Below are 24186 nucleotides of genomic sequence, written 5' to 3' on the forward strand. Positions count from 1 at the left end.
CAAGACATGCTTATAATGAGGTCTGTATAACTCAAGGCAAACTGGAGAAGAACCAGAACTAAAGAAAGATTCTATGATCATAATTTAACTTCTAGAAACACCACTTCCTAATCCCCAGTGGGGTCTGGTTTCTGTCACTTAGAATAGCTCTCGCCAACTAACAGTAGTTCCAGCTCCGGCTCAGCCACCATCTGTGTCCATCTTTCACAATCCCCACCATCGAGGAGAAGCAATGCTGCAGTGCTATTTGGTTTGGCTAGATTCCTCTAGACATAAGCTCAGTACATGCATTTTTAATTCTCTGGCTATGAACTTTAGCAGTATTTGAAACACGACATTTCAAAACCTAAAGCTGACCTTGATGAGATTTGGACTGGCACTTTGAGATAACCTAACAGAAATCTCTATGCTGGGGAAAGAAATCCTTACATGAGGCTTTTAGAACGCATTTCCTCCACAAGACTAACATCCACGTGATAACAACACACAACACATCTGTCTGCAACTGGGGTGAGATTAGTGAGGCACTCACTTTCGGGCCAAAAGTTGGAGACGATATAAAAGAAAACAAGCTCTAGTAACCAAGATAAATAATATTTTAAAATATTATCCAATGTTTTAAAATACCAAAACTAAGGCTATGGATTTAAAAGATATTCACAACTTAAAAGTTAAGAGAATTTTTAGTATTTCAAGCCTAGGAGACAGCATCTCAAGTAACCCTGGAGAACCACTAAGGAGGTGAGGGGAGGAGCCAGGTAGAGTTTTACAACAAAGGGCAGGTAGTTTGAATATCAAAAGATTATTATTGATTAAAGAAAACCAGATATCCCAAGTTAAGAAATTTTGCATTTTTCTATGTATAGAAAAACACAAAAGTCCGAGCTCACTGAAATCACTCCTTGGATATGAAGGAATCTATCTGGGGTCTGTATCCTGTGTCGTCATATCCTGAGTCTTTTCAGGGCTCAACATAGGGAGCGGCTACAGTCTGATGGCTGCTAGATGGCAGGTATTTTTTTCTTCCTGAGTTCGCCAGGGCTCACCAGCTCACCATCCGTGGTGTCTGCAATTGCTGATGACTATGACATCCTTTGTTTACTGATACGGCAGGAAATATTTCATTTCTCAAGGCAGAAAAGTCCATGATGAAAAATTATGAAATTTTTAAATAAAGACAGGATCCAATCCTGCGTACAACTCACTGTCACTCACTTCACCCCAATCTCAGTCCTTTCAGATTTGGTCTCTATTTAAAATGTTGGTATTTTGGCACTTCCCTGGGAGCTCAATGGTGAAGAATTTGCCTGCCAATACGGGGGTCACAGGTTCAATCCCTGATCCAGGAGGATCCCACATGACAAGGAGCAACTGGGCCCATGTAACACAACTACTGAGCCTGTGCTCCAGAGCCCGGGAGCCACGACGACTGAGCCCACGAGCCAAAACTACCGAAGGCCATGAGCCCTGGAGCCCACGCTCCACGGCAAGAGACGCCACCGCAGTGAGAAGCCTGAGCACCACAACTGGAGAGTGGCCCCCTGCTCGCTGCAACTAAAGCAAGCCCACAGGCAGCAACGAAGACCCAGCACCAGCCAGTAATAAATACAAACAAATCTCTAAAACAATAACTTTTCAAATGTTGACATGTGCCTTATTTTACTCCATTAAACTATTTATCTTGATGACTGATTTTTTTGGCAGCCCTTTAAATTTTTTACTTAAGGAGGGTGCCTTGCTCGCTCTTTTAAACCTAGCCTCAGCCCTGCCAAAACATATTAACTTATTTCACACAGGGAAACTTGAGGAGGCAGCTCTATCATGACTCTCATTTATAAATGAATAAACACAAAAAGGTTAGCCATTGATGCTTTGCCCAAATTCCTACAGCAAGGGGGGGCCACGTCAGACTCCAAACCCAGCTATGTGGGTCATAGCACAAACTTATTAAAGGCAGCTCTAGAGCTTTGCATCACTAATGTATCTGGCATGGGTGAAACTGATCAGGATACTGTGGGGCCCCAATGGACACAAAGTCTTTCTGGGTCCCCTATTTCTTTTATTTATTTGGTTAGTTGCGGCACACAGGATCTTTGATCTTCATTGCATCCTGTGGGATCTTTAGTTGCAGCATGTGGGATCTAGTTCCCTGACCAGGAATCAAACCTGGGCACCCTGCATTGGGAGCTCAGAGTCTTAGCCACTAAACCACCAGTGAAAGTGAAAAGTGAAAGTGAAAGTCTCTGAGTCATGTCCAAATCTTTCCAACCCCTTGAACTATACTGTCCATGGAATTCTCCAGGCCAGCATATTGGAGTGGGTAGCCTTTCCCTTCTCCAGGGGATCTTACCAACCCAGGGATCGAACCCAGGTCTCCTGCATTGCAGGCAGATTCTTTACCTGCTGAGCCACAGGGAAGCCCAGTGAAGTCACCTCCATTTCTTATTTAAGGGATAAAGGCTTCAGCCTCCTTCCTAAACCTTCCCAGAGATCCAAAGGGCAGATTCAAACAGCTACCAATCAGGGAAATAAGGGATGCAGAAACAAAGGAGGAACAAACAAGAAACTATAGTACAGTGATTAAAGCAGCATCCTGGGGGATACTCTTTTGCCCCCTTCTGATGCCTATGTCAGAAGCTTTCTCTATCTCCTTTATACTTTAATAAAACTTTATTACACAAAAGCTCTGAGCGATCCAGCCTCGTCTCTGTCCCCGGATTGAATTCATCTCCTCCGGAGGCCAAGAATCCCGCATCTCATCGTTCAGCAACAACCTTTCATCTTGGGGGCTCGTCCGGGATCCTTCAGGACAAGATGGGCCTGATAATCTATGTGAGCCTACTTCTGCTGACTCCAGAAATCCTGAGTCTGCCGTTTGATCCTCAAGACAATGCCTTCCTGTCCTGGGCTCACTCCTATGCTGCATTCCACAGTCTAACTGCTGGGTCTGTGGACCACTCCCTTCTTCATCCGTGAAAGGCGTCCCATGGTGGACATCTCCACTTCAAGGAAAGGACTTTCTCCAAGTCTGCAAATACCTTCAACAATCACATGTGATGCCTCTTCTTAAACTGATGACATCTAACAACCTTAAGATAGACTGATGTAACTATGGACATAATGTGACTTTTGATTTTAACTTGGTTTAATGACTATTTTGCCTTACATCTATAACTGTATAATGGGGTTTTCTAACCGTCTAAAAGCTTTTAATTTACAAATAGTTGTCCGAGCTCCTATGAGTGCCACAGCCTCCTCCAACTGTTACTTGGGGCCCCTGGATCAGACATCCTCACTATGAGGATTAGGAGAATATGTTGCCTCACCAATTTAGGGACAACGCCCCTTGTCAGCTCGGAAGCAGTTATGGAATGAGAATGACGCCCCTTTTCCCTAGGCAATATAATTCTCCTAAAAGAAAAGGGGGGAATGAGAGTCATTTCCTAGACAGGTTGATAAGAAGTCTAGGGGTCCCCAAGGAGAGAGAGGTCTAGGATATTCAAGGAGGAAGAAAGGACAAACTTTTTTTACTTTTTTTCCTCTACATTCCTTAGGATTATATAACAATAATGTATCCTGCCTGAGGACAGTCTTTGGATTAAACCCTCTGGCTAATTCTGTTATCTTAAAACGCAAATTATGGGAGTAGGTCTGGTCTTTACAAGGATGTATCCTGACTGAGGACAATCTTTGGATTAAACCTTCTGGCCAACTCTGTTATCTTAAAATGTAAATTATGGGAGTAGGTCTAGTGAGGTCTTTACAACCTCCTGATATTCTTTGGATTCATTGGAGAGTATATAACTCCATTGCTAACACTAGCAAACGGGGTACTCTTTTGCCCCCTTCTGATGCCTATGTCAGAAGCTTTCTCTATCTCCTTTATACTTTAATAAAACTTTATTACACACACACAAAAAAAAATAAAATAAAATAAAGCAGCATCCTGATTCCTCCTCAAGGGACTACATAACAGAATCTTTGAGTTCTTCTGCAGGAACTAAGGCTCCACCCAGGTGGGGGATGGTAATTTTGGAGCACCACTCTGTCACCTCACCACCAATAAATCAGAAGAAAAGTCACATATCCTGTGGCCCTCACCCCAAATTTTGTTTATAGAAACTCTTCCACAAAAGCCATCAGGGAATTCACGGGGTTTTGAGCACAAGCCACCAGTCTCCTTGCTTGGCCCTGCAATAAAACTTTGCTCTAAGCTCAGATTTTTCAATTGATTTGGCTTCATCTCTCCTTTGATAACCTAAGTCGCTACAATCCTGGGTTTCATAAAATAATATGTGGGAAACAGTCCAAATAAGCTATAATTAATGACAATCTGGGTAAATTCGGTCATGAGTTGTTCACTGTTGATCTGTTTCCTGCAATATTTAGGCTGATTAATTCCATCCGGAATTTCTCCTGGAATCTCTCTAACTTGTCCCTAATTCTCAGAGGGAACCAAGAAAGCAAGATCTCTGAACCCTCACTCAAAGACAGCACTACAGAGCTGAATAGTCTGGAGTAGCTGGTGTCTGAACTTAGGTCTTCGCACTAATCTTCAAATACTGTCAGCTTTATGAGGCTACATGAGCTACACTGAATTGCAGGACATGTTCAGAAATACTCCCAAATAATGTATTCATTTAGGAAGTAGAATAAAGAAGTAAATCCACTATAACTGTAAGCAGATAGGGTAGGCGGTCCCTGGAGAAAGAGAACCAGGAATGGCTTTCTTGACATAAGAGAACTCATTTTGGCCTAAGACATTTTGTGATCTAACCCTGATGAGGATGCTTGCCCTTGAACAGGTCTCAATAATAATGATCTTAAGGGAACAAAGGAATGCTGGAATAGAGAAAAGGCAGTCAAACATCAGTTCAGTGATAAAGCAAGAGTCCTAGTTACTCCTCAAAGGACATACATAATAATATATCTTTGAGTTCTGTAGAAACTAGGACCCCAACCCAGATGGAAGCTAGGATAAGGATGCTGCCCTCCAGACTTAAACCAACCAAGACTTAGATTGTTGACCTTTGCCCCAATTCTAGGCTGAACTTTCCCGGCTCAAGCCCCTTCATGAATATGCATGGAGCCTTAGCTTAAACTTCCCCGATTTTGCTGATTGGGTATGCTGCTTTGAGAAAGATCACAAAATACTCGCTGCAGTAATAAGTCCTTCATCCTCCCATACTTTGCTTGGTTGTGTCTATTGGCTCAACATCCACTAAGAGGTGACCCCAGCTTGCAGGTAACTTGGCTGCAACGATCCTGCCACATTTAGCTAGCTGTCAGGAGGGATGGCCCCTGCAGATTAAAAGGGCCACAGTGAAAACAGACTGCAAAAGAACCAGAAAAGATATCATGGGAAGATTGGCTGGAGGAACAAGGGGGCGGTGGGGCAGGGGGGGGAGACAACTTAAGTCAGAGAAGTGGTGCCTAGCAACTATTTTCAATTATCTGAAGAGCTAGTGGATTTAATTTATGTGACAACAAAAGACTGAAGTTGGATAAGTGGATGACAGTTTATGGATGACAGTTTCAAGGAGTTGGCTTTCATCTCAGTATGAGGGGGGAAAAAAAATCTTCCAACAATTAGACCTGTCCAGCAATGAAAGAGCCTGCCTCCAGAGGAGGCAAGTTGGCTGTCAGCTGCTGTAGGAGGGATCTAACACAGAATGGCCACTTGGACAGAAGGACTTAAAATCCCTTCCAATTCTAAGATGTTAAGAAATGGAACAAATAATTAAACTTAACAGTCATTGTTATGCATAGTGTTTAGCTCCTAAGAACCCTAGAAAACTGAAACAAAACTGAGTCCAGTGAAAAGGTTTTGCACTTTCATCTTATTCCAAGCTGCATTCTTGATTTTCTTTTAAAGGCTAAGCCAATGAAGTAATGCAAGTTGAAAGTCAATCTCTCTCTTTGAAAAACTAAATTATGTCCTGAGATGGTATTTATAGTTATCATTTAAGAAAACTGGGAAACTACTCATACATACAATCAATATATCATATATATCATATATATCCACAAGCTGGATATATCCATGCAATATATGGAATATATCCACAAGCTGAAGGCAGACAAAGCTCGCAAGCAGCTTCTGGCGGACCAGGCTAAGGCCTGCAGGTCTAAGACCGAGGAAGCCCTCAAGTACCATGAAGAGCAGCTTCAGGCCAAGAGGGAGGAAATCATCAAGATTCTGTCCAAGGAGGAAGCGACCAAGAAATAAAGTTCTCCCCCTCTTCTCTGTAGTACGTAGTAGCCTCAGCAATTGCATAAATCACACATTCAATAAAAACAAACATTATTCTGCCTTAAAAAAAAAAGAAAGAAAGAAAACTGTCCTTTTAATGATGACACAATTTTAAAAAAATAATTTTCCCTGCCTTCCAAAAGAGGCACACATGTAAGTAGCTTTGTTTGGATAAGAGTGGAAACCCTGATGGTCCAGTGGTTAAGAATCTGCCCTTGCAATGCAAGGGACGTGGGTTTGATCCCTGGTCCAGGAACTAAGATCCAGCACATCTCAGAGCAACTAAGCCCATGGGCCATAACTACTTTAGTCCAAGAGCTCGGGAGCCCCGTCACACAATTAGTCGCCACAACAAAAGCTCCCAAGTACCGCAACAAAGACCCAACTCAGCCAAGTAAATAAATGTTTTAAAAAATGGAAATAAGACAAATTTAAAGGAAAATAGGACAACACAATTAAAACAATGAGCAAATGCTTATAACCTCTTCAGAACAGAGAATGGTTGAGTGGTGAACACACACACACACACACACACACACACACACACACACACACACACACACACAGACACATCCCCTAAACACCACTGGATTATATCACTGATTCTATTCAAAGCACCACATTCACTGAGGAAGATTTTAAATGAAATGAAAATATATAACTCCAGAGAGGAGAACAAACCGGAGAATCCTCTTACTTGCCAGGTGTTTGACATAAATGACCTCCTCTGGCCCTCCCCAAAGCCCTATGATATAGGGATTCTTACAAAGGAGGAAATCAAGTTCATTAACTTCCCCCAAATTTACAAAGTCCTTAAGACGTTGAGCCCGAGGTATGCATGACTCCAAAGCTCAACAGTATTTCCACTATGCCACGGGGCCAGCTTCAGTGCCAGCCACTTGCTACGCCAAACCCACAGGGGTTCTTGTCAACTGGAACTTCCCACAGGCGTGGACTGCACCCCTCTGTTAATGGGACCACTTTCCCTGACAATCACTGAAGTTTCACACTTCAAAGGGCTGCAGTTGGACCTACCCTTGCCCACCATTCCAACACAGTCACATCTGATGTCACCACCTCAGCTTCTCCCAAACACTTCTTCCCACTACTTTAAACTACTTCTAAACGTCCCACTATGATCTAAACAATCGTGACACGACCCTAGCTGTGCTCCACTTCCTTCCCACCAGTCCACCAGTAACAATCACGCCGCTAAAGGAATCTGAGGAAGGCACTCCCCATAGTTTTCCTATTTACAAACTCCATCTGGGATTACACAGACAGCCCCTCTCCTGCTCCCACCAAGATCAGTTCCAGCCTGTTGCCTATAATCCCCAACTCTAGGTTTTAATCAAAATACCCTTAATTTTGATTACCTACTCCCAGACATGATCCTTCAAAAACACCCTTCTCAGGACTTCCCTGGAGGTCTAGTGGCTAAGACTCTGCACTTCCAATGGAGGGGATATGGGTTCAATTCCCCGTCAGGGAACTGAGATCCCACATGCTACATGGTGTGACGAAAAAACTCAAAAGTTAAAAGAAACAAAACACCCTGCTCCCATTTTTCCACCTGCCAGTACCTAACCTATCTGTAAAGGCCCAGTTCTAACACCATCTCTCCCATAGCTTTCAGTTACTCTGTCATCTCAAAGTATAACAACTATTACACACTGCCTGTGTTAGATATTGATGATACAAAATGAACTCCCTCCACTGTTCTTATAATAAAATTTTCAAGCCTTTTTATAGTATTCAGTACAATCTCCCTGATAAAACAATTAATTGGCTGTATGTTTTACCTTGTGAATTTCTTAAAGGTTGAGACCATTTTTTTATTCCTAATAACAAGATGCCATTGGAATATCTTGATTTAACAAGTGCTTCCTGAAGTTTAAAGCCTAACCATTTGTCTGTGGATACTGTAACAACCTCTTCACTGACCTTGGAAGTTTCACTCTAGAACCATCCAATCCAGTTTACAAACAGCCTGAATGACCTATTAAAAATGTGAATCAAACTATCAATTTCATATTTAAAAACAATGGCTTCACCTTAGATTAGGTGATGGTGTCTTAGCCACATCACTAAACTCACAAACAGCAAAAGAAGAAAAAAAAAAACCCACAAAAATTGGACTTCATCAAAATTTAAAACTTTCCATGGACACCATTAAAAAAGTAAAAAGACAATTCACAGGGAATTCCCTAGTGGTCCAGGTTAGAACTTGGCACTTTCACTGCCAAGGGCCCAGGTTCAATCCAATCCCTGGTTGGGGAACTAAAGTCCCACAAGCCATGCCACATGGTCAAAAAAATATAAACAAACAAAAAGACAATTCACAGAATGGGAGACAATATATGCAAATCATATATCTAATAAGGGACTTACATCCAAAATATATAAAGAATTCAACAATAAAGGACAAATGAGCCAATCTTAAAAACAGGCAAAGGATTTAAATGGATACTTCTCTCCAAAGAAAACATACAAATGGTCAAAAGGACACGGAAAAAAATGTTCAACATCATTAGTCCTTAGAGAAATGCAATTCAAAACCACAAGGAGATAACACTGCACCCCACTGGGGAGGCTAAAAGAAAAAGACAGTAACAAAACCTGACAAGGAAAGGAAGACATTGGAAAACTCATCCACTGGTGACAGGAATGTGTAGATGATGAAGCTGCTTTAGAAAACAGTTTGGCAGTTCCTCTAAATGTTAAACCGAGTGTTACCACATGACTTAGCAATTCCACTTCTAGGTACACACCCAAGGGAGATGAAAACATGTCCACACAAAAATGTGTATACTGATGTTCACAGCAGGAAATGACCCAAGTGTCCATCAAAGAATGAAAGAATAAAGAGTATTATTAGGCAATAAGAAGGAATGAAGTACTGACACATATTACCCATAGTTGAATCTCAAAAACATGCAAAGTTAAGGAAGTCAGCTGCAAAAGAAAATTATGTATTATTATGAAATTTATGTATTAAAATTATGTATGTATTATGTATTATATGAACGATCAAAAAAGGCAAATCCATATAAACAAAAAGTAGGTTAGTGATTACTAGGAGCTAGAGGGAGGAGGGGAATGGGGAATGACTGCTAAAAGGTCCAGGGTTTCTTTCTGGGGTAATGAAAATGTTCTGTAATTATATAGTGGTTGCACAGGGCCTCCTAGGTGGCTCAGTGGTATAGAATCCACCTGCCAAAGCAGGAAGATGCAGGACACTGGGTTCGATCCCTGGGTCAGAAAGATCCCCTGGAGGGGGAAATGGCAACCCACTCCAGTATTCTTGTCTGGATAATCCCAGGGACAGAGGATCCTGGCAGGCTACAGTCCATGGGGTCGCAAAGAGTCAGACACGACTGAGCACACACGCATGATGATTGCACAACTCTATAAAAAAAAAGCACTGACTTGTGCACCCTAAAAGGATAAACTTTATTATATGAAAGCTATATCTCAGTAAAGCTAGTTAAAAAAAAAAAAAAAACAACTCCACTGCCTTGCATCCAGTTATAATGAAGTCCTAATTTCTCGACACCCTACACATTTTCAGGCACTTCTGCCATCTCCTCTGCACTCAGGATGCTCCCTAGACACCTGTCTCCTCTCTTCTCCACTAGTGGAAAGCTCACTCCTATATTACAATCTTGTCACATGTTCATCCCTCTGCCCAAGTCTTCACACACCTGGCTGCCACACTCATGTTCAGAGCTCAGCTTATACATCATCTGTTCAGGCAAGCCTCCTCCGACTTCACTTTCTGAAGTCGTCTTCCCAGTCACTCTATCACCGCACTATTATATTTTCTTCTCAGTACTTATATAACAAATAAGGTGTACAAAGTTATCTCAGTTGTTTTTCCCTTGTTTTTCCCTCCTGCCCTAGTAGGCTATCAAAACTTCTGTTGAGCTAAACTAAAGCTAATGAATTTACTCTTCAGATGGTGAAAGACTATAACTTAAGTTATGAAATGGATCATCTTACATGGAGGTGATAATAAATGCCATGTTAGAGGTACAGATGGGTATGGGAGAAATTCCAGATTAGAAAATGACATGTAGCTACAACAGCTGTGGAAAAGCTTCATAGGAATGATGGGACTGCAAACAGGCTATGAGAGATTAACCGAAGTGTGAAAGGCATTACGGAAGAAAGGGAGAAAATTATATCTGAATAACACCCTCCCTCAATGATGTTCATGACCTCAACACTTCACCCACACACACCCCACCATGACTCATGAGAATGTAACATGGAACCTTGAACTTGAATCCTCAACCATAAATGCCTCAAGGACACATGTGCATACCTCCCCCTACCTAATGCAGGCACAGAAACATTTGTTAAGTCACTAATAAGTAAAAAAAAGTACAGGTATTATTCCAGAAGTCTTACCATTATGATGAGAAACAATTTCTGCCTACTCACAAATACATATGGTTTCTATTTTAGACCTCTTTTGGCCCATTTTTATGGGAGAAAAGAGGAAGTCGGTGTTTCCTATTTTAGAATTTTTTTTTAATGTTTTAGGGACAGAGTGGTAACAACAAACCATGTTATCTCCAGCTCACCATTAAAGGATCTGCTCAATCTCAGTGGACTTGTGGAGAGCTAAGCTGCAGATTCCCTGCCACTCCTTCCCAATGTGACATTTCTAAGATATAAAGTAGATAATCACTAGCTACTGGAGCACCTGCAAGGCAGCAGGACACAATGGGAAGTTTAATCCCAGCCATGCAGTCTCAAGTTTGCATGCTAGCTTCTCTATTTGACTTTTGATCTAAGGCAAGTAGCTCAACCTATCTGATGCCATTTCTTTATTTATAAAATGAGATGTTACTTACAACTGCTCCCAATTTGTGTGGGGACTAGACAACGTGCGTGGGCTGCCCTGGTGGTTCAGACAGTAAAGAAACCGCCTGCAATTCAGGACCTGGGTTCGATCCCTGGATTGGGAAGATCCCCTGGAGGAGGGCAGGGCCACCCACTCCAGCATTCTTGCCTGGAGAATCCCATGGACGGAGAAGCCTGGCGGGCTACAGTCCATGGGGTCGCAAAGAGTCGGACATGACTGAGCAATTAAACACAGCACAGAGAATGTGCCTACATTGGCTAGTCTAGCACGTGCTTGACCCACTGCAAATGTCAGTTACAATGATCAAGTCACAAGAATTACAAAGTGCCAGGGCCAAGGTTGCTGGCCAATTAAAAAATGCTTCAGAAAACAGTTGATTTTCTAGCTTCTTGGGAATTTGATGAGCAGGAGTGACTTTGCATTATTTCAATAGTGTCAGTCTCTCTGGCCAAGGAAGAGATGCTTGCTGCCAGACCTGTCGTTTAACCAGTACAAGAACCCTTGGAACTTGGAAGTGAGACTGTTAAAGTATAACATCAGCCATCTAATTGGGACTGCATGAAGGTCTACAAATGAGACCTTTTGTACTATGTCTTAAAGGCCAATCAGAACCAAACATCAAGTGATGGAGGGGGAAAGGCAGAGTAATCTAAAGCCTCTATTACCTGATTTAAAATATATTTTAAATATATATATATTTGTACATGTATCTAGTTCACTAAAAAGACAATACGCAGTTGATATACCTGATTCACTGTGAAAGCATACTGTCTAAAACTAAAACAAAAAACAATTTCCAAGTCTTAAGTCTTCTCACAACATGGACCACACAGAATGCTAAAGAGAAGACTAGCATAATATAAAACAATTTAACAATTTACTTGATAGATTGTTAAATATGCAATTCTTCATGCCCTTCATGACTGTATTTATAGCTAATCATCTAGAGCCAATTTACTCTAGTTTCAAGATCAGTTGCCATCACTGACCCAGGAATTGAGTTCCAGGAAGTTAGAAACAGAGGATTAAAAGTTTCCTGGTACCATATGTGTATGGATCTTAAAAGTAAGCACAGTAATAGAAGCTGGAAAAGGTGATATGAAGCAAGAATAATAACCCTTTCCTTTGATAATATGTGTAATAAAAGAATATGTATAATAGAATGATAACATGCATAATAAAAAGGGTAAAACAGGAGATTGAAAAAGCTGGCTTGAAACTCAACATTCAAAAAAACAAAGATCATGGCATCTAGTCCCATCACTTCATGGCAAACAGAAGTGGAAAAAGTGGAAGAAATGACAGATTTTCTTTTCTTGGGCTCCAAAATCACTGTGAACAGTGACTACAGGCTTGAAATGAAAAGATGCTTGCTCCTTGGAAGGAAAGTTAGGACAAACTTAGTGTATTAAGAAGCAGAGATATCACTTTGCCGACAAAGGTCCATATAGTCAAAAGCTATGGTTTTTCCAGTAATCATGAACGGATGTGAGAGTTCGACCATAAAGAAGGCTGAGTGCTGAAGACTTGGTGCTTTCAAACTGTGGTGTTGGAGAAGACTCTTGAGAGTCCCTTGGACTGCAAGGAGATCAAACCAGTTAATCTTACAGGAAATCAATCCTGAATATTCACTGTAAGGACTGATGCTGAAGCTTCAATACTTTGACCACCTGATGTGAAGAGTAGACTAGCCGGAAAAGACCCTGAACTGGGAAAGATTGAAAGCAAAAGGAGAAGGGGGGAGCAGAGAATGAATGGTTAGATAGCATCACGGACTCAATGAACATGAATTTGAGCAAACTGCAGGGGATAGTGAAGGACAAGGAAGCCTGGTGTGCTGCAGCCCATGGGGTCACAAAGAGTTGGACACGACTTAGAGGCTGAACAACAACAATATTTAAAGGGTGAATGAGGTCTAAAATGATAATATACAAGGTGTGATCAAGTCACAAAAGCAATGATCCTATGGACCTCAAATAAGCCCTGGAGGAATTCTAGGTATGCCATGTAAACATCCACCTCTCCTCACCTCTTAATTGAGCTGACTTGTCAAACTTCAGCTCAGAAACATCCTCTGAAAAGCTTTCCTTAACTCCATGCAAGCATGCTAAATTGATTCAGTCATGTCTGACTCTGTGCAATCCCATGGACTGTAGCTTGCCAGGCTCCTCTGTCCATGGAATTCTCCAGGCAAGAACAGTGGAGTGGGTTGCCATTTCTTCCTCCAGAGGATATTCCTGACCCAGGGATTGAACCCAGGTGTTCAGCACGGCAGGCAGATTCTTTACCATCTGAGCCACCAAGGAAGCCCCCTTTAACACCATGTGTGTGTGTTAGTCGCTCAGTTGTGTCTGACTCTTTGCGACCCCATGGGGTGTTGCCCACCAGGCTCTTCCATCCATGTGATTTTCCAGGAAAGAGTGCTGGAGTGGGTTGCCATTTCCTTCTCACTTTAACACCATACACAAAAATAAACTCAAAATGGATTAAAGAACTAAATGTCAGACCAGATACTATAAAGCTCTTATGGCTGAACGTGAGTCTCATGTCTCCTGCATTGGCAGGCGGGTTCTTTACCACTAGTGCCACCTAAGAAGCCTCTTCCTTAACCTTATTTCCTCCTAAATGCTGGGTAGGCTGCCTCTTCCCTATATGTCCAGGACCTACAAATGTACACCTTGCAGCCTTTCATCAACTGCATACTTGTTTGCCTGACTGCCTCTCCCAATAAATTTACAGCTCCTTCAGGGAACAAACCTTGACTCACCTCTTTGTATCCCATAAGCCAATACTGCCTGGCACTCAAGCCTTTATTGAAAGATATAACCAAGTGACAGTCAGCAAAGCATATTTTTGTATACTGAAAGACTGCAAATAATCCATAGGCAACTGGTTAAATCACCATTCTCAAAGTGTGGTCCAAGGATCCCTGAGGGTCCATGAGACCTTTCCCAGGGTCTGTGAATCCCCCCTTTCTCTAACCACATATTTGCGTAAAGTCAGATTCTCGTCCAATACTTTAGCTGACGACATGGCAAACTGAGTAAGAAACCAGATGTGAGAATCTAGCTTTCTTCTATTAAACCAAACATTAAAGAGGTTTGCAAATATGCTACTCTTCTCTGGAGTTTGTACTAGAAAACAGTTCTTTTTTAATAGAAATAGGTTAACATGATTTTATTACTCTTGTGTGTGTTAGTCACTCAGTCGTGTCTGACTCTTCGAGACCCCATGGACTGTAGCTCACCAGGCTCCTCTGTCCAAGGGATTTTCCAGGCAAGAATACTGTAATGGGTTGCCACTTTGTTCTCCAGGAGATCTTTCCGATCTTTCCGATTTTGACCAGGGATCAAACCCAGGTCTCCTGCATTGCAGGCAGCTTCTTTACCATCTGAGACCAGAGAAGCCCAGTTACTCTTACTTTTAATGAATTAATAAATATTTTTTAACTTTCTTAGTTTTGATTTCTAGTACAGTTAATAACTATAGGTAGAACCTGTATAAACAAAGATTCTTTGGGGTTCTCAATATTTTTTAAATGTACTAAAAGGTCCTGATACCCAAACAGTTGAGAATGGGTCAGTTAAAGAAACAATGGTATAGTTGTATAAGATAATGCAGCCAATTTTTTTTAAAGAATATGGTAGGTTGATAAACACTAGTAGAAACCAATGTCCAAGCTATTATACTGTTTAAAAAAAAAAGACGGACAGGGACTTCCCTAGTAGTCCAGTGGCTGTACCTGTGCTCCTAATGCAGGGGGCCTGGGTTCTATCTCAGGTCAGGGAACTAGATCCTACCTGTCACAACTAAGCGTTCCCATGCTGCAAGTAAAGCTCTTGTGTGCCGTAATTAAGACATGTGCTGTGTGTGTTAGTTGCTCAGTCTTGTCCGACTCTTTGCAACCTCAAGGACTACAGCCCGCCAGGCTCCTCTGTCCCTGGGATTCTCCAGGCAAGAATACTGGAGTGGATTCCCATGCCCTGCCCCAGGGGATCTTCCCAACCCAGGGATCAAACCCGGGTCTCCTGCATTGCAGGAGGATTCTTTACTGACTGAGCTACCACAGAAACCTGGGCTGACATGGCACATCAAATAAATAAATATTCTAAAAAGAAAGAAAGAAGGGCAAAACAAAGGATCGACAAATGTGTACATTTTTTAAAGAGGTACCACTATACATACACATATGATGTATGTATACACATATTTTTAGGATGAACATCCAAGAAAAGTAAACAGTAGGTATCCCTGTGGAAAGTAACTGGGGACCAGAGGTCAGGGATGGGAGAGATTTCCCACACCATTCCTGGCGTATTTGAAAATTTTACCATCTGCATGTTTTACGTGTGTGCTCACTCAGTCATGTCCACCTCTTTGCAACCCCATGGACTGCAGCCCTCCAGGCTCCTCTGTCCAAGGGATGTTCCAGGCAGGAGTACTGGAATGGGTTGCCATTTCCTACTTCAGGAGATCTTCCCAACCCAGGGATCGAACCCAAGTCTCTTGCGTCTCCTGTATTGGCAACAGATTCTTTACCACTGCACCACCTAGGAAGCCCTCTGCATGTATCACCTTTTTCAAAAAATCAAAAGCGTAATAAAAATTATATTGAAATAGTACAAATGCATTAAACTCACATTGAAGAACAGACTGTAATGACACTGGAAAATACTAAATGATACATTGTGAAATAAAACAAGCAATTTTCAAAACAGTAAAACATAATGTATTCTTGAAAAACTGTCAGGAAGATACCCTGCACATAAAAAGTATTAACAGTTATTATTTCCTCCTAGTTAGTGTTACTGCAAATACCAATTTTTTACTTCCTCATCTTTCTTGCATTTCTAAACCTTTGGTAACTTAACATGAACTATTTCTGCAATTAGAAAATCAATGAAAGGCCTCTTTCCTGGATGGAACCATGGAGGGTGCAGAAAAGAAGAAAAAGAAGGTTCCTGCTGTGCCAGAAATCCTTAAGAAAAAAGCAAAAGAATTTGGCAAAGCTTAAGATAAAATGCCTGAGAAAGAACTTTGCCCAAAAGATGCTTTAAAAGGTAAGGAGGAAGTTAATCTATGAAAAAGCTAAGCAGTATCACAAGGAATACAGGCAGATGTACAGAACTGAAATTTGAATGGCTAGGATGGCAAGAAAAGCTGGCAACTTCTCTGTGCTGAGGAACCCAAACTGGCATTTGTCATCAGGATCAGAGGTATCAATGGTGTGAGCCCAAAGGTTCAAAAGGTGTTGCAGCTTCTTCATCCCCATCAGATCTTCCAAGGCAACTTTGTAAAGCTCAGCAAGGCTTCAACTAACATGCTGAGAATTGTGGAACCATACATTGCATGAGGTGTTACCCAAACCTGAACTCAATAAATGAACTGATCTACAAGTATGGTTATGGCAAAATCAGCAAAAAGAGAATTGCCCTGACAGGTAACATGATGCTCAATCTCTTGGCAAATATGGCATCATCTACATGCAGAATCTGATTCATAAGATCTATACTGCTGGAAAATGTTTCAAAGAAGCAAACAACTTCCTATGGCCCTTCAAATTGTCTTCTCCATGAGGTGGAATGAAAAAAAGGACCACCCATGTTGTAGAAGGTAGAGACGCTGGCAACAAGGAAGATCAGATCAACAGGCTTATTAGAAGGATGAATTAAGGTATTTAGCATTATTATCGTAATCTGTTCACTTAACAGAGACTGCTTTCAAGCTGAAAAAAAGAGAGAGAAAGAAAAGAAAAAAGAAAAACAAAGAAAGCGTTTAAATACACAAGAATAGGGAATTCCCTGGCAGTCCAGTGGTTAGCACTTCACACTTTCCCTGTTGAGAGCCCGGATTCAATCCCTAGCCAGAGAACTAAGATCCTGCAAGTGTAGCAGTGCAAATGAGGGGGGGGTGGGGATGGGGATGTTGAAAAATAAAAATACACACAAAAGTATGTGTATCTATATTAAATAAAATATTTAGTAAGCAAAAAATTACATGAATAAAGCAGCACCAGGGTGGCACAACAGTAGAGTCCCCCTGCCAATGCAGGAGATGCAGATTCAAATCCTGGGTTGGGAAGAGAATGGCAACCCACTCCAGCAATCTTGCCTGGAGAATCCCATGGACAGAGGAGCCTGGCAGGCTACAGTACACAGGGTCACAAAGAGTCGGACATGACTGAGCGACTAACACTTTCACTTTTATCTGCTGAATGGACTATAACATAGAAACTTTAAATGGTTTTGAAAAAGTGGTAAGAACACAGGAAAATGCTCACAACATCCAAGTGGGATGCCAAGTTAGTTTGTTGGAGACAGTGGGGCAAATATACAAGAAAAAAATAACTTGTTAGAATATCCTAATGTCAGTGTGGAATAGTGGGTAATTTTCACTTGCCTTTTCAGTTTCTTTCATAGCTTCACATTTTTCAAATTTTCTACAAGTCATGACTTTGGTCAGAAAAAACTACTTTTAAAAAATGACCAGGACTTCCCTGATGGTCCAATGGCTAACGCTCCATGCTCCCAATGGAGGGTGCCCAGGTTCAATCCCTGGTCAGGGAACTGGATCCTGCATGCCACAATGAAAACTGAAGATCCTGCGTGCTGCAAATAAGACCTGGCACAGCCAAATAAATAATTTTTTTTAAGTAGATTTCCATTAAGAAATGACCACACTGAAAAGAAGCTCAGATTCAGCTATGCATGTGTCAGTCTTATTGTCATGGGACCTTATTCAAGTCAAACAGTTCTCTTGAAGTATGCATGAAAACCCTCAAAGAAACGAGAAAAAACAGGGGGATGTACAGTGGACCTGCAGACAGGAGAGATGCCTCCAAACTTATCAGGTCCTTGACCTAGGCTACATCCTGAGTCTTACCAAATGAGGGAAAAAATATGGAATATACCATACTCTAGAACTAGCAGACTAAGCTAAGACTTTGTATGATCTCCAAAAACATGAACTATTAATATTTAATGTTGTTCTAAATACATTGGTGAACATTAGTCTCTTTCATACAACTTCTCCAATTGTCAGCCGTTTTCATTCTTACATAAGAAAAGACACACATTTATACTTAATGAGCATTTAAAAAAAAAAACCTGAACCTTCTGAACTAGATCATCTTTTCAGGAGAGGCTCAGCCCATAGACTAATTTGAAATGCCAATCCCATCTGCAAACCTCAGCAAGAGCTGCAGTTAATATTAATTAAGAGCAGAAACAGGTTTGTTCTTGAATATCTTTTCTCTCAAGTCCAGGATGCTTCCAAGTGGAAACTTTCCAATTTCCCTACACTTGAGATAGTAGATCCAGTACAAACCTTAAAACAGGACCCTCACACCTTTCAGAGGGAGGTTTCAGTAACTGATCACTCAACAAATGAAGGTACCACTAAATATAAACGGGGGGGTGTTTGTTTTGGGCTATACCATGCAGCATGAGGGATTTTCATTGCCGACCAGGGATTGAACCTGCACCCCCTGCAGTGGAAGTGGGAGCATGGAGTTTCAAGCACTGAACTGCCAGGAAAGTCCCAAGGTTTAGGGACAGTGGTTTTTGGTATTTATTTTCTTTACTTATTTGGCTGTGCCAGGTCTTCAGGCTTTTTAGTTGAGGCATGTGGGATTTTTTTCTTTTTTTTTTTTTTTTTAGTTTCAGCATTCGGACTCTGTGGCTCACACCATAAAGAATCTGCCCACAGTGCGGGAGATTCAGGTTCGATCCTGGGTCGGGAAGATGCCCTGTGGAAGGGAATGGCAATCCTCTTTAGTATTTTTGCCTAGAGAATTCCATGGACAGAAGAGCCTGGTGGGCTATAGCCCATGGGGTCACAAAGAGTCGAACACAACTGAGTTACTAACACACATTCATGCTCTAATTCCCTGATCAGGGTTCAAACCCAGGCTCTCTGCGATGGGATCACAGTCTTAGCGTAACCACAGGCCTTCTCCTATATCCTCTGCTTTAGCTCCTCTCTGAAGTACCTAGATAATAGTATTTGATGCAAATTTCCTGAGTTACTTTGTGGATATGAAACCCCACTCCACCAAATGGAAGAACTACTTGGGGACCATGAGCACATAGCCCCAAGCCTCCTGGAGCCTAAGGACAAATAAGGTTAACCCCTGTGACACCACTCTGCTGCCTCACCATCAGCCAATCAGAGAATTGTGCACTGGCTGATCCTGTACCCTCAGCTGCCCTTAAAAAATGCTTTGCAAAAACCCTTTTGGAAGTCCCAGGATTTTCAGGGCATAAGCCACCTCCTAGCAAGGACTCGAAATACACCTATCTTCCCTCCAAACTCTGATGTTTCAGTTTGGCCTCACTGCACAATTTGGCACATGAACTTGCATTAACATTAGCCACTGGACTACCAGGAAGTTCCAAATTTTAATAGAACTCTATTGAGTGCCAGCTGTGTGTGTGTGTGTGTGTACGCGGACATGCACACACACACACACATTCATGCGTATGTATGCAAACACACACACAAAAGCTAATATTTTTTATGACAGTATCCCAGCTTCTGGCAACTTAAGAGAACTCTCCCATCTATTTACTCATTCAGTATGCTAAAAAAAAAAAAGCCAAAAATTTGGGGGTGGGTCTTCAAATAAGATATTTGATAAGTCTCAGCCTGCAGAGCTTCAGGCAGAGCCAACGGGTGACAGACATCACAAAGCTCATCTGAGATCCATAGTAAACACAAACTTTTATCACAAATCAGAGTTAATTAAGCAGAATGGACTTAATCGCTAAAGGCTGTTTGACTCTTTTGGGAAAGATGTAGATAGAATTTATGACCGTGTCTTCATCAGACTTGTTGAACTCCTTTTATTCATTAGGCAATTTGTCAGATCTATCCTTTAAGTCTCTCAGTGGCAACTGGAATATGGTGAAGGTAGAAAAAAATACTGCTATAGCCCCCGGCACCTAGAACACTGACTTATAGCAGGTATTCAGTAAGTATCTACTGGATAAATCAGAATACATTTGCTGCACTGCATCAGAAGTGTATGTGACAGCAGCAATAGAATTCACAAGCTATGTGCAGAGGAAGGAGATGCATTTTGCCAGGGTAGGTGAGGGAAAATTGCCCAAATGCAATGAGTCGTTTCCTGGAAGAGCAGCTTTTCACCAGGGAGTAACTGCAGGAAAACCATGTGGACAGGAGTATGCCCCAATCCTGCAGGCTGCAGCAGACGGCCTGAGCTACTTTCCATTTCAAATTCTTACCAAGGTTTTACTTCCTGGGATTTTGCTGCACTTCACCATCTCCTTCAAACCTTCAACTATAAAGGGGTGCCTACAGAGTGGTCATTGTGCTTCTCTGCCAGGAAATTAGTGAAAAGCAAACAGCAAGTAACAGAAAAATTAATGCTGCGGAATGTTTTCTTATTTACCAGGCAACGAGCCTGTTAAGACTCTTATACCTTCTGATAAAAATAACCCAAGAACACCCTCCAAGTCCACTAGAAACAGGCCACTTTCAAAACAATCATTGTCCTTTATTTGTCCTCGTCTTCTTTCTCTGATAGTGCTTTTGTTTTTGGGGGGTTTTTGGCCCCACAACACAGTGGATCCCAGTTCCCTGACAAGGGATCGAACTTGCATCCCCTACACTGGAGGCACGGAGTCTTAACCATTGGACCGCCAAGGAAGTTCATTCTTGATTAAGTTTTTTTAATTGATTCATGCATAAACTACTTGATTCCCAAGAGAAAAAGATCATTTAAACATTGCAGAGTCACTTTTTACTCCAGGGAGAAAACACTGGCAGGGAAATGAAGGCACTTGAAAGAGAACTGAGACTAAAATTCTGAACAAAGGAAAGATAAAATGAACAAAATAAGGGAAAACAGCAAGTGCAAAAGTTTTCAAACCCCCTAAAAAAGTGCAGAAACAAGCAACTTCCCATCACATCCTCTTCAAAAAAGCAGAGTGGGCTTCTCTGGTGGCTTAGTGATGAATTGAATTCTCCTGCCTGTGAAGGAGACATGGGTTCAATTCCTGATCCGGGAGAATTCTAAAAGGCAAGGAGCAACCAAACCCATATACCACAACTATTGAGCCAGCACTCTAGAGCCAGGGAATGGCAGCTACCTTAAGCCCGGGCGTCCTAGAGCCAGCGCTCTGCAACTAGAGAAGCCACCCAGATGAGAAGGCTGAGTGCCGCATCTAGAGAGTAGACCCCACCCTCTGTAACTAGAGAAAAGCCCAAGCAGCAAGGACGAACCAGCAGAGCCAAAAAAATTAAGTAAATCATCTTTTTTAAAAGGAAAGAGCCACTAATCCAGCCCCAGGATGGATGGTGCAAAGCCTTCATGCCAGAAGGAGGCAAGTTAGCGAGTCAGGCACAGAGAAGGCAGAAAAATGGGCTCAAAGCCACCCAGCAGTTTCCTCACCTCATTATACCCACTGAGAAGCCCCACCCGACCACAAAAACCCACCTGACCACAAAAACCTTGCCTTGAGCCAGCCTACCCTCTCACAGTTCTCTCCCCCACCCAAACTGCATTCCAAGCAGGGAAGGAGTAAAATGCATTTGAATGTGGTATTCAAATTAAAATAGACCAGTTGTGGTAACAATACCTGCAAGAGAAAATTCCAGGTGCAATCAGGTATAGAGGACGCAGCCTTCTGAATGTTGAAGGGTGGGGAACAGGATTATTGAAAATCAAAAGAAAAGTTTGCTCTTAAAACCTGCTTTAAGAAATAAGGAGTAAAACTCTGCCTTTGAGATACTTCTTAATTCCCTGCCGCTTTCAGGCTTTCTGTTTCCACCCACCTCTGTCAAACTAATCTGTGCTTCTGTAATGAAGATACAGTACAGGCTATAACCATCTAGGACCAGATGAGAACACAAAGACAGAGTGAAGCATCCCGTTCGCAATAACAAGTTTTCATAAATGACTTGCTAATTGTGAGCATCTGCATCCCGGAAGGGCCAACTACCTCCTCTCGCCTTTTAACGCCAACTCATGATGAACTCGTGGGAACGCGGGGTGAGAGGAGAGGGGAGAAGGGCCGCACGGACAGGCTAAGGAGAGCAGGCGACCTGTAGCCCCAAATTCACCACGCAAGCCAAGCGAGGCATTCTCAAGAAGCCATTTCCAGGGAGGCTGGATTCAAACTGTAATTTGTCAAATCAAGTCTCCTCGTCTCCTAATGCTCAGGCCCCGGCTTGAGGAGGAGGGGGAGTTAGTGGTGAGAGTTTACCTTAGAAGGCGGCAGGGAACAGACGGGCCTTTCAAAGCCACCCAGGGCTCTGCCCAGAGGCCCCGGGAGACGTGGAGGGGCTGGAGCGGCGAGCGGCTGCGAGCCCCGCGGCGCCACAGGTTCCCCAGCGCGCGGCCGGGCCCGACTCCCACAGGTGGGCGGCGCTCGGCCCGGGGGGCTCGGGCGAGAGGAGGGGATGCTACGGGTCACCAGGGACGCGGTGAACCGGTGGGAGACGGCCAAGCGGTGGGGTGGCTTGGCCTTAAGGAAGCCGGGCGAGAGGGAAGCTCGGGGTTTTCAGCTCCCGCGATCTGCTAGCTGGTGACCCGCTTTTCGCCAAGGCAAGAGCAGCCCCCCGGGGAGGTGGGGGGGGCGTCTCGCACCCCTCCCACCCTCCGCCCAGCAAGCCTCGGCCTCCTCCCGGGCGCGGTTAAGCCGCACGGCCGCGGGCCACCAGCTGCATGCGCCCCGGCACGTAGGAGCCTGCACGACCACATGGGGGCGGGGGAAGGGCGCCCGGGGACCGAAGAGACTCAGCCCCTGGCTGGCCCTTCGCCTCCCAGCCTCACCCGATCCCGCGTCCGCTCACTCGCCCCCGCTTCCTCTCACCCGTGTTGGCCTTGATGTTCTCCCGCAAGAAGTGGCCGCTGGAGAGATGCTGGAGGCCAAAGTTCTGGGCTATCCTCTGGCACACGGTGCCCTTGCCTGAGCCTGGCGGCCCAAGGATGACCGCACGCAGGAGTTTGGAAGCCATTGCCTCGCCGAGGAGGGGGAGGCCGAACTGACGACCGGGACAGCGGCCTCGGAGAAGCCCCGGGAACTTTGTTTCTTCTGCCCCTGCCTCTGACACCCTGGGCTCGCGCGGGGATTCGCCGCCGCCCCTGCAGGGGAAGGAGAGACTTTTTGAGACAACCCCTCCCCTCCGCCCCGCGCCTGGGCGGCACGAGGGCGGAGTAAGCGCCACGCTACACCTCCCAGCCCTCAACGCCCCCACTCTGCGATCCCGGAGAACTCCCGAGCGCCCGCGCCTGGCGGGGGTAGCCCTCGGGAGCTCGTAGCTGGATCAGCCCGGCCAGGCCCAACCTCAATCCTTTCCTAGATCTCGCGCCCCACGCCCAGTCCGAGGAAGGGGTCGGGCATCCCCACACCAGTCTCCACGGAGTGAGACAGCCGGAACAGGCGGTGACTCCAAGCGCGCCTCCAGTAGCCCCACGCCGCGGCGGCCTGGGGGCTGAGCCCCAACCCGGGTCCCCGCACGTGGGCAGCGTTTGGTCCGCGCCTCCGCCTCTCCCCGGCGGCTGTCACGTCCCCGGGAGTCGCAGCGGCCGCCTCCGCAGAGGTCTGAGGGATGCTCTCCTCGCCGTGAGGAGCCAGAGTCTGGCGCCTCTCCACCCAGAGAAGTCAAGTAAACACACACCTTGGCCGGGACGCGGCCCTCCGCGAGGCTTCTAGCCCGGATCCCGCTGGGCGGCGCCCACTCGGAGCCCCGGACGGCCGCGCGGGGCTCGCGCCTTACGTAAGCCGGGAGACCGGCTCCGCGCTAGCCGCCCGCCTGCGCTCCCCACCCAGCCCCAGCCCTGCAGCTCCGCTCCCACCCGTCTCCTCCGCGCTCTTGCTCCCCGAGACCCCGTGGGGCAGAAGGAACGTGGAGAAGACGCACGCGCCAGAAACCCCTCTTTTGCGGTAGGGTAGGGAGCCGGTCTCCTGTGGAAAGGAAGGAAAAATACAACTTGTTGAGTGCCTACTGTGCGTCAGTATAGGAGCTAGGCTATTTCCTTGAAGCAACAACCGTTCCAGGTAGGGCATGCTCAACGGAGGAAAAAGGAGGCTTG

General features: G+C 44.1%; 1 protein-coding gene across 4 annotated transcripts in view; it reads right to left on the reverse strand.

The window, feature by feature from the left end:
* The window catches only part of AK4 (adenylate kinase 4), an 84982-nt gene extending 61131 nt beyond the window's left edge, over positions 1 to 23851 (reverse strand). The window contains exons 1-2 of one of the 4 annotated variants that reach the window (XM_070468024.1): positions 23772 to 23851; positions 22964 to 23235 (exon numbers count right to left, since the gene is read on the reverse strand). In XM_070468024.1, coding sequence (XP_070324125.1) covers positions 22964 to 23108 — 145 coding nt within the window. In that variant the 5' untranslated portion in view covers positions 23109 to 23235; positions 23772 to 23851. Of the gene's footprint in view, positions 1 to 22354; positions 22753 to 22963; positions 23236 to 23437; positions 23716 to 23771 lie in introns of those variants that run through there. The other 3 variants (XM_070468026.1, XM_070468025.1, XM_070468027.1) reach the window with 3 other exon arrangements.
* Positions 23852 to 24186: the final 335 nt, after the last annotated feature.

This window comes from Odocoileus virginianus, chromosome 5, assembly GCF_023699985.2.
Source record: "Odocoileus virginianus isolate 20LAN1187 ecotype Illinois chromosome 5, Ovbor_1.2, whole genome shotgun sequence".
Taxonomy (NCBI): Eukaryota; Metazoa; Chordata; class Mammalia; order Artiodactyla; family Cervidae; genus Odocoileus; species Odocoileus virginianus.